Genomic DNA, 11,551 nt, shown 5'->3' on the forward strand with positions numbered 1-11,551 from the left:
TCTTCGATTTGGCCATCTTCATTTCAATGGCCTAAAGTTGTTGTCAAGTGGAGGAATGGTTCGTGGTTTACCCCAGATTGAAGCCACACGCCAAGTATGTGAAGGTTGTGTGCTTGGCAAGCAAGCACGACTATCGTTCCCTGTTGGTGATACATGGAGAGCAAAGGCACCACTGCAGTTGGTGCACACAGATATATGTGGTCCATTGGATCCCATGTCTTATGGAGGTAATAGGTATTTTATTACCTTCATTGATGATTTCAGTAGAAAGACTTGGGTCTATTTTCTCAAGGAGAAGTCAGCTGCCCTAAAAATTTTCAAGGAGTTCAAGGCACTCACAGAGGCTGAAAGTAACCACAAGTTTGTGGTTGTGAGATCAGATAGAGGTGGATATTACACCTCCAATGCTTTCCAAGCATACTGCAAGGAGCAAGGAATTAGGCATCAACTTACTGCTGCCTATACCCCACAGCAAAATGGGATAGCCGAAAGAAAGAATCGAACCATCCTTGACATGACAAGGTCCATGCTTAAGGAGAAGAATTTGCCAAAAGAGTTATGGGAAGAAGCTGTAGCTTGTTCGATTTATTTGTTGAATCGATGTCCAACAAAGAGTGTCAAGAGGATGACACCACAAGAGGCTTGGAGTGGATACAAGCCGAATGTTACACACCTAAGAATTTTTGGGTGTGTTGCATATGCTCAAGTTCCAGAAGCCAAGAGGAGGAAACTTGATGATAGAGGTGAAAAGTGTGTGTTTGTGGGCTATAGTGAAGAGTCCAAGGCATACAAGCTCTACAACCCACTAACTAGCAAACTAGTGGTTAGTAGAGATGTCATCTTCAGTGAGGAAGAGACATGGAAGTGGAACAACAAAGAAGTCAGTAAAGAGAAGATCGTCTCCACTGATTTTGAAGAACCACAAGTTGTACCACCTATTGAGCAACAGCCTGCTCAAACAATCACAACAACTCCAGTGCACAGAATTGCAAGGAGTGGTCTTACATCTAGTGAGGAAAGCAGCTCCTCAACTCCAGTGAGGTTAAGGAGTCTCACAGAGATTTATGGACAAGAAGAAGAAGAAACCAATTTTTTCTGCTTCTATGCAGACCATGAGCCTCTCTCATTCAATGAAGCTGTGGAAGAAAATTGTTGGAAGAAAGCCATGGAAGAAGAGATCCATGCCATCGAGAAGAATGACACTTGGGAGTTGACAAAGCTTCCACCAAATCAGAAGGCTATTAGTGTTAAGTGGGTGTACAAGATCAAACGCACTGCAGATGAGAGTGTAGATCGGTACAAATCAAGGCTTGTAGCAAAGGGCTACAAACAGAAGTATGGAGTGGACTATGATGAAGTCTATGCTCCAGTTGCAAGACTTGACACGGTAAGATTACTAATCTCTCTTGCCGCTCAGCATAAATGGAAAATTTATCAATTAGATGTCAAGTCAGCCTTCCTTAATGGAGTTCTTGAGGAAGAAGTGTACGTGGAACAACCGGAAGGCTTCCAAGTACAAGGAGAAGAAGAAAAGGTGTATCGTTTGAAGAAGGCTTTGTATGGCCTCAAGCAAGCACCACGAGCTTGGAACTTAAGGATTGATAACTACCTTCACCAAAATGGATTTCAGAAATGTCCATACGAGCATTCAGTTTACATGAAGAATGGTGCAAAAGGGGAGTTCTTAATTATTTGTCTCTATGTAGATGACTTGTTGTTTACAGGAAACAATGAAGCAATGTTCTGTGAGTTCAAGCAATCCATGTTCAATGAATTCGAGATGACTGACAATGGATTAATGTCATACTTTCTTGGCATAGAAGTGAAGCAAGGAAGTGACGGTATCTACATCTCTCAACAAAAGTACATGAGAGATATATTGGAGAAATTCAATATGGACAAGTGCAATATTGTCAACACTCCAGTTGCAATTGGATTGAAGCTGTCCAAGGAAGGAGAAGGTGAGTTTGTAAACTCAACCGTGTACAAAAGCTTGGTTGGAAGCCTAAGGTACCTTACAATCACAAGACTTGATATAGTTTATGGTGTTGGACTCGTGAGTCGATACATGGAAACACCAAGGGAGTCTCATTGGCTGGCCGCCAAGAGAATTTTGAGGTACATAAGAGGTACTCTAAACTATGGTCTATTTTATAATTTTGGTGAAGATGCAAAATTATTTGGTTATTCAGATAGTGATTGGGGAGGTGACCAAGATGAAAGGAAAAGCACAACTGGCTATGTGTTTTTTCTAGGATCAACAGCTTTCTCATGGACTTCAAAGAAGCAATCAATTGTTGCTTTGTCATCATGTGAAGCCGAGTATGTTGCTGTAGCCTCAACCGTGTGTGAGGCAATTTGGTTAAGAAATCTGTTGAAGTCAGTGTGTCATCCACAAGTGGAATCGACTGTGATTCATGTGGATAACGTGTCTGCAATCAAACTTGCAAAGAATCCTGTTCAACATGGAAGGAGCAAGCACATTGATACCAGGTTCCATTTTCTAAGGGACCATGTGAAGCAAAAGACAATTGAGCTTGTCTATTGTCACACAAAGGAACAAGTGGCTGACATCTTCACTAAACCACTACCAGTTGAATCATTCCGGTTATTGCGTGAAATGCTAGGCATGAAGGCGTTTTGATTTGAGGGGGCGTGTTGGAAATTCAAATAAAAACAAGCTGTAAAAGGTTGCTTCTAGCTGTTAGTTTCTTTACAGGTTGTATTCACACATGCTGCAACTACAAAGACTAAAGTTTCCTCCATGTGCTAGCTGAAATGGTGATGAAAGACAGCAAGTGTGCTGCCATGTGATGTGCTAGCAGGAAGACAGCAGTGTGATGCTGTGTATTAGTCGAAAGAGTGTTGATTGCAAGCTGGAAAGATAGCTGCATATGTGTGCTAGACTGTCCAAAGTTCTTGCATGTGTTTTAAAGGGTGTAAAGATGTTAAACACCCCATTCATTGCATGTGTTGTTGCATTGTTTATCAATTTCTGTTTTGTATAAATAGGCCATCTTGCTAAGCTTAAATCATCCCATCCAAATCCCATTTCCATTCTCATTTTCAGCTTGTAAGCTTTAAGAGTTGTAAACTCTTCTAATATTTCAAAGTGTTTGTTATCACCAAGCTTGCTACTTCTTTCATATATCAAAGTCCAAGTGTTTTACCAAAGCTTGTTGCTTCCCTCCTTTCTCTATTTCTTTGTCCAATTTTATTGAGAGTGAAAGTGAGAGATGTGATAGAGTTTGTAAACTTATCACCCACATATTTTGGTATTGAGTTAGTAAACTCTTGTGAATACCAACAATTGCAAGGATGGGCACATCAACGGTCTTAGAGTGCTTGAACAGATTCTGCAGGCAATCGAAGCTATACACACCACCGAGTATCTCTGTAGTCCAACACTTGCGGAATTCCACACGCTACTACAAAAAACTGAGGCACGAGGTTTTCCAGACATGATTGGAACCATCAACTGTATGCATTAGCAGTGGAAGAAGTGTCCAAGTTCCTGGTAAAGAGATTTTGGGAATAGGAAGGGGCATATAAGTATCATTCTAAATGCTGTTGCGTAACGACACCTGGATTTGGCATGTTTTTTTTTTGTTGTTTCATGCTCTCATAATGACCTCAACGTGCTTGGTTAATTCCCAGTGTTCAAAAACGTCTTGAGAGGGGATTCTCCTCAAATCACATATGAAATCAATTCCCTTACATACTCGATCAGGTGGGTATTACCTTGCAGATGGAACGACAATGTTTGTCAAGACAATTGCACAGCCCAATTCGAGCGGCAACAATACTTTGCCTATAAGCAGAAAGCATATAGTAAAGATGTGGAGAGGTGTTTTGGTATCCTTTAAGCTTGTTGAGCAATTTTAAGGGGCACTTCTCATTTGTTCAATCAAGAGGTGCTTCGAAGTATGATGATGATGTGCATCATGCTTAATAACATGATTGTGGAAGATGAGTATGATTATGATGTACTAGAAGTGTTCGAACCGGACCCGATGAACACGAGAACGACAAGACTTTATGATTCACCTAGGGTGTGCCTTGGTGGACCACCTATGCAACACACCCCTTATTAAGAGATGGTCATTTGTTCAGCAGAATGATGGAACGTTTTACTGAAATGCAATCTTCTTATATTCATGACGAATGTGAACTTGACTTGATCGAACACAATTGGAGGTTGAAAGAAAATCAGGGAGATTGAATTGTCCTTTGGTTCATGCTTTCTTGAATGATGATATTTTTAATGCTTTGTTGAATGATGATATTTTTAATGCTTTGTTGAATTATGTTTAATAAAAATGCTTTGTTATTTGTTGGAATATTTTTTTTTAATTTTCTTTACTTAGTTATTAATTTTCTGATTTTTTGGATAATTTTTTTTCTTTAAATGTTTTTATTTTGAAAAATAATTAGAACCGTTTGATTATAGTGAGAATTTAAAATGAACATTTGAGATGCGGTCACGTGGCTCAAATATTGTCGTTGGAGTTAGCTGGCTGTTGTGTGCGGACCACATGCGTAAGGTTGTGATGCACTACCCTCCCTCACGGGCACACGTAGCGCCGGTGCCTGACGTTAAAAAAAATTAAACTAACCCGCTGACGTTAACCCGACGTCCACGTCATGAATTTGAGCTTGGACTCATAATTGACATGGCTGGAGCCATGACGGCTCAGCCTTGGCGCCCAAAAATGGGTAGAAGGGCTTTCTGGGTTGGATTTGGATCTAGCCTTGTCAATTAAGGATGTGTTGAAATGCTCTCAGAAAATGCTTCTTGTGCGTATCCAAATCCAACACACCACGTGGCCCAATGACGCCATGGATATCAATTGACAGAACGACTCGAATTTAACGAAAAGGACGCTTGAAACGAGACTTTCTTTTATTATGAAAGCACCCTTCTGAGAAACAATATTTGACTACTTAAAAATGAGTAGAAACTTCTACTCCAAATTTCTCAAAATTATTCATTGTTAATTTATAAAACTTTGTGTTTATAATCAAAACCCTTAATATTATAAATCACCCTATAAATATCGCATATGCAAAAAATCAATTAAAACTAAGGTCGTTAAGTCATCAAACTGTTTAAAAACAAATGAACAAAATTGGTAAAAACATTACGAACCGTAAATGTATTTGCTACAATAGATTAACTAAACGACCTTAGGTTTAATTTATTTTTTGCAAAGATGATATTTACAGTGTGATTCATAGTATGAACGATTCTAATTAAAAGCACAAAACTTTGTGATTAAAACACTAAGAATTTTGAGTAAAAGTTCCTACTCATCTTTGAGTAACCAAATATTGTTCACTTCTAAGTACTAGAGAGTACAACGACAACCTTCCATTAGGCAAAGGAATTGTAATTAAATATGTTGTAAAGTACCCCAACCCTTGCGAATAGAACTTTTATAGCACGAGTGCACTACCATTGTACTAATTGTATAATGATACAATGCCATTATGGTGTGACACAGCACGGGCTGCGGTGACGGTGTACCTCTGCCATATGAATACATTTGATCATGTGTTTCCCACATTATTAATCAGAGGGAAAAAAGAAAAGACAGAGAGAAGGAAGAAGGGCATAGACAATGTAGACCAATTTTAACGGTAAACAAATTGAAACCAACTAGGCAGGTTCCATAGTATGAGAACGGTTCCATGTTCGAAAATGCATAGTTATTCTACAATCATAGCAAAACCCTGCAAGCAAATGGTACACCACATATGGTTCTGTTTAGGCATACATGCATTGCATTGCATTGTTTGAAAAGAAACCGAATGAAAACCACAAACGAAAACACAACCATGACTCGTGCATAACAACAGACCCCACAAGTCTCGATCGCAAGTGACCTTTTCTCAGACCAGGACTCACTTCCCCCTACATTTAACAAATCATCAGCATGAATTAGGTGACAAAAGTTTCAGATTCATACAATTGACGGAGCGGTTTCTTAAGGATGCTGAGCAGACATTTGACAGACGGGAGGCATGGTGTTCCACGGACATGAACTAAAACCCAAACCTTGATCTGATGTAGGGCTGCCAGAAGCCAGGTGCTTGCATTCCGCTGCCAAATCATCACCCAACAGCGATGCAATACTTTCATGCATGCCGTTACCAAACCATTCTGAAGCAAGTATAGCATCAGGACGAGTATAATCCATCAGAAGTCCCATTTCTTTTTCTTTATCTGGTGCCCAAGCTTGGTCTACCGGTTCTGATTTCACATTGCACCCTGGCAGAACAGTCAAGCAACATAAGTCATAATAAGAGGCAGGACAGTACTTATCCTGCACTTAGATACAGAACTTATCAAACTGCTAACACAAAAAATGTTGCTACGGGACTATCAAAAATGAATTAAGAATCAATTTACAATGTTATTGTCAACCTCATTCGTCTCCAGGTCTCATAGATTAAGATACTCACCAGTAAAGGTCTCAGCAGGTGGCGGTTCATCTAATGAACTTCCACTGGCACTAATAGGTGTACACTCACTGAACAGCGAAGTAGCAGAATGACCCAGTGGAGAAATCGGATCTCGTTCTTCCCATTCTGTCTCACAAATGTTCAAATTGGAACCTATAGCCAAATCGCCAGGAGTAACACTAGATGAATTTGAACTCTTCTCAGATGAATGATTCTTTGCACTACTAAGAGCTTTTGCCTCATGGAGTAAAGCATCTAGCAGGCCACTGTTACGTGGTGAAGTGCAATCTGGCTCAAATGTACCAACCTGTGGGGGTGATTGGATAAAAGCATCAATTGATTCGAGTAAGGGCGGCGGAGGAGAAGTGCTCCAGCTACCTAAATCAGTTTCTGGATATTGGAGTGAAGGGAGCTCCAGCTTCACGGCCCCGGATGTGGGCTTAGAAGCAGAAGAATTGCCATTTGAAAGGGAATGGCTACCCTGAATTACACCAAAAGATAGCGGACTCCTGGTGGTAGGATCAGGATCATGAGGAAAAGGCAACCCAAACGTTCGAGCAACTTTATCATAAGTATCATTTTGAAATTGATCAAACTGGTTGAAACTACCACCAGAAGTAGAGAATAAAGCTGTTGATTCTCGAAGACGCTTTTGGCGATGCATCGTTGGTGGCATAAAACCACAATATGGAGCAGAACCAAGACCTTTCATCAGCATGCCACCAGGAGAGATATCAGGGAGGTCAGGAACATAAGGTAAGACACAACCGTTTCCTTTTAAACTGTCAAATACAACATCAGGTATCTCAAAACTGTTAGCTTGCATAGAATCATGCTGATCTCTGTCCGCACCATTAATTCCACCGCTTGACTGGCCTTGTTGACTCTCCTGAAATGCTTGCAAACACACCTCAGGCGGATAAAGTGGTAAGCCAGCCCTCTGGCGCCGCTTAATTCTAGTATTCCAGTAGTTCTTTATCTCATTATCCGTACGTCCAGGCAACTAAGGAGTGGAAAAAAGACTGTTAATCATTTCCAATAAACAAAGGAAAATACATTGAGAAGAATACTACGAAAATTAAGATTCTAATAAAGCTGAAAATAATTGATAATTTATTTCATCTTCAATTGGAAACTAGTGTGAGAAAAAACCATTCAAGGAACCCAAGAAATAGAAATAGCAAAACGTAGTACCAGTCTGAAGAACATTTAGGTGAGATAGGTTAATATGGTGCATCTGCTACAACATGCATTGTGTGCAACAGTGAGCTTTTATCTTGTTACATTAGTTTCCTAACATACACTTTAATGATCTCCAATTTTTAGCTTAAAAATAATGCCATATATTAATTTTCATTCTCTTACCCTATGGTAAGAAAATATACTTTACCCTTTTAGGGATGCAAACTATAATGTCAGATTATACATTTCTGTTACTGCATTCTACCAAGATTTTATAGTTTCCTTAAAATTCCCAAAACATATTAAACATAAACAACAAGAACAAACTGTAGTAAAATACATATATATATATGAATACCACATGGACTACAAAAAATTTGATAGATTCCACAGCCAAGTTACTTCCATCTGAGAAGTTGTGGAGAACTGAGATCAATGTTTAGAATCCTATCAAACTAGGGAACTGTTACTGTTATTTTTTTATGATTTTACTGGCTTTTAATTTTGTTTCTTATTGTGTTCTAGAAGCTGAACAAATATAATGACAACATTGAAATGTAATTAGGAAGTTTGGAGGAAAATAAGGGAATAATTGGAGAATATATCAATGTTTAATGCAAAAGATGCATGCCACTAACACCAAATCAAAAGTTGCAGCTAAAGCTTTGAAAAAAAAAATCCCAAAAGAATGAACCATATAAAACTAAGTTTGAGGCAATACAAGGAAATATAGGTTGGTACGAACCATATACAGAAAGACAAAAATAAACTATGTACTTACGTGTGCAGCCATGCGTGCCCATTTGTTCCCCATCTTGGCATGGAGTTCAACAATGAGACGTTCTTCTTCAGGAGTAAATGCCCCTTTCTTCAGGTTCGGCCTTAGGTGATTTGCCCATCGCAACCGGCAGCTTTTGCCACAACGGAACAGGCCTGAGTGCTTCTGAACGGCATTCCAGTTTCCCTCCCCATGCTTCTTAACATACTCCACCAAAATTGCATCTTCAGCCGAGGTCCATGGTCCTTTCTTTAGAACCATTCCACCATTTCCACTTCCTCCATTACTCTCATCCATCAACGGAGAATCAATCTGATCCTTGGACAGCACTCCATCTTCACTCTCATTTGTTGTCCGACTCATCTCTTGATTTGTGATCAAAACTCCTACCAAGAGCCAAGACCATGCAAAGAGCAGGCTGACAACCTGGAATAAAAAGATAAAAGAAAATGACAATAAACACAACCGTTGCGCCAATTGCGACCCACTTGTTTTATATTCACTCTAGCTCCGGCCACAAATATTTAATTATGGATCAGAACCAAAAAAAAAAAAAAAACAAATAGCCAGTGGTTTAAACAGAAATTTGCTCATGTCATAAATACAAAGGACACCCGATACTCCAAAGGACACAAATATTAAAAAATAAAAAATAATTGAACCCGTAAACAGAAAGAAAACAGTAAGGAAAATCATAAAAGCAGGTCCTGAGAGGCAATATGGGGGTAAATATGGCATCATAACTTATCCATGCAGTCATTATTCAGCACTAATGATGAGTAGATAACAACACTAAGATGCAAATTAATGATATGTTATAAAATCCAGATCTTTAAAACCCACAAAAGGATAAGCAGTGAGTTATATTCAAAGGTCGAATTAAATCCTTTTAACCCCATTCAGAAGCCAAAAAAAAAAAAAACAAGGAAAGTGTGGGATAGTATAATAAACTAATACAGAGACAAACCCATATCCAAATCATAATTAAATCGGGATTAAACACACACTTAACAAAACAAAAAACAATTGACTTTGTTGATTAGAACCAAGTCTATATATGGCAACCACATTAATTACAATATGGATGATAAATATTGAAACCCTCAGCTGAACTAATTGAAATTTATACACAAACCCAATCACATCAAAAACCCGTAAATTTACATACCTGAATCAGAGGGAAGATGAAGCCAGATGCAAATTTATCCAACAATTGAAGCTGCGGAATCGACCCAAAGCCAAAGACACGTCCTTTTGCGCGCAATTGAAAATCCGCCGAACCGGAAACGAAAAATTGAAAACGAAACCGAAATCGGAAGCTCAAACCTAGGGACGGAATGAACTAAGAGCTGAGAAAATCGTGACAAAGGAAAACCTGGAATCGACGAAAAAGGTCAGAATTCAGACGAAATCAGCTCGGAAAAGCGATAAATTGAAGAAATGAAAACATAATTCATTCTCGAATCGCAATTCTGAGAGCTCCGGCGTCTACCCAAATGCGAATTGCAACGAGTCGAATTGTGAGTTTGCAAACTTACAGATCCGGAAAAATGTAAACCCTAGCTGAAGAAAACGAAAGCAGAGATTGAGGCGAATAGGAATCTAACCGCAGTTTTTGAAATAGGAGAGAGACGATTCGAGCGTAGACAGAGCAACACATCTGCGGACTGAGACGGAGATCCGAACACAGATATATACACACACCAACACACCCACACCCACACCCACAGAGTTCCCCAATACACAGAAGAGAGAGGAGAGAGAGATGAGAATTTTGAAAAAATGGGAAAAAAGGGATGAAGAGAGAGAGAAATGAAAAGGGGAGTAATGCGAAATTGAGAATTAGAAGAAATGGGGAATTGAGAAGCGAAATGGCAAGTGCAGAGCGTTGCTAGGCTGAGATAAAGGAGGTGACTGTAGACTCCCAAGTCCCTAACACCTCTCTCCCTCTCTCTCTCTCTCTAAACTCTCTCTTCTCCCTTTTTCCTTTCCTTTTCTTTTTCCATTTTTCTTCCTCAATTATTTATTTTATTTTAGTTTAAATATATAATAACAATATCTAGGGTTTCTTTTTTTTTTTTTTTAAATAAAACTTCTTTTCTTTAAAAAAAAAAAAAAAAAAGAAAAAAAAAGAGACAACGGATGACAAATTACAGTTATCTACCATTCCGGTACGGGGAGACTATGAAGAATTTCACCCTGCCGAAAATTGATTTGGAGTTCCTACTCAAAATTATACGTTGCCGATTCACAAAACTTTGTGCATATGATCATAACCGTTCACATTATAAATCACTCTATAAGTATAGCTTCTGCAAAAAATCAACTAAAACTAAGGTTGTTTAGTCTTTGAACTGTATAAAAATAGATGAACGAAATTAATATAAACATTATGAACCATCTATGTATTTGCTACAATAGATTGACTAAACAATAATTTTAATTCATCTTTTGTAGAGATGATATTTACATAATGATTTATAATATGAACGAGTTATAATCATAAACACAAAACTCTGTGATTCGAACATGAAGAGTTTTGAGTAAGAGTTCCTAATCATCCCGTCATCCTTGAGTAGCCAAACATTGTATTTTTTTGAGTAACCGAATAATATTTTCTATTTTTGGTCCCGTTTTGATTAATGAAAATGATAATCAAACCTTTTTTTTTCTTTCTAATTTATATCTTTTTGTTTAATTATTTTTGTTATTTGTGTTTGATTTATACAATTTGATGACTTGAATTAAAGAGCAGTGTGTGGAGGGAGAAAAATTATATGTAGTTATCATTTATCTTGATTAATTTCTTTCACTTGTGTTATTTTTGTTTTTTATTTCTTCGCAAATGGAATTTGAGTTTGACTCACATTGTTTGAATGACTCAAAGCATAGTCTTACACTTCCTAGTGTGATCCTCAGTGTAAATTGGTAATGAGTTTATTGATCATGGAACATTTCTTGTTATTCTCTTTATACGAAAACATCATGAAGCCTATAAATATATACATATATAGTTATGGTTTATAATCTCAAACTATAGATATAACACAAGTGGATTGTAATTCAGTTGGTTAAGAGTAATTGTTTTTTCATCTAAGTTCTTGTGTTCAATTCCCTCTCTCCATA

At 38.1% G+C, this 11,551-nt stretch overlaps 1 protein-coding gene across 1 annotated transcript; it reads right to left on the bottom strand.

Annotated features, from left to right (window-relative positions):
• Nucleotides 1–5,632: 5,632 nt before the first annotated feature.
• On the bottom strand, nucleotides 5,633–10,442 carry LOC137748682 (transcription factor GAMYB). The gene is made up of 5 exons (XM_068488853.2): nucleotides 10,033–10,442; nucleotides 9,594–9,800; nucleotides 8,429–8,851; nucleotides 6,466–7,468; nucleotides 5,633–6,271 (listed from the first exon to the last, which is right to left on the bottom strand). Exons 3-5 carry the CDS (start codon nucleotides 8,786–8,788, stop codon nucleotides 5,988–5,990), a joined length of 1,647 nt encoding a protein of 548 aa, XP_068344954.1. The 5' UTR covers nucleotides 8,789–8,851; nucleotides 9,594–9,800; nucleotides 10,033–10,442; the 3' UTR covers nucleotides 5,633–5,987.
• Between the last annotated feature and the right edge of the window lie 1,109 nt (nucleotides 10,443–11,551).

This window comes from Pyrus communis, chromosome 2 (assembly GCF_041283825.1).
Source record: "Pyrus communis isolate YQ-2024b chromosome 2, ASM4128382v1, whole genome shotgun sequence".
Classification (NCBI taxonomy): Eukaryota; Viridiplantae; Streptophyta; class Magnoliopsida; order Rosales; family Rosaceae; genus Pyrus; species Pyrus communis.

What these genes read in the sequence shown, in the direction of transcription:
- LOC137748682 (XM_068488853.2), bottom strand. Translation starts at nt 8,788, where the DNA reads ATGAGTCGGACAACAAATGAGAGTGAAGATGGAGTGCTGTCCAAGGAT. An exon ending in GGGCACGCATGGCTGCACAC is followed by an intron (nt 7,469 to 8,428) that starts GTAAGTACATAG and finishes TCCACTCCTTAG; the next exon opens with TTGCCTGGACGTACGGATAA. An exon ending in ACCTGCTGAGACCTTTACTG is followed by an intron (nt 6,272 to 6,465) that starts GTGAGTATCTTA and finishes CTGTTCTGCCAG; the next exon opens with GGTGCAATGTGAAATCAGAA.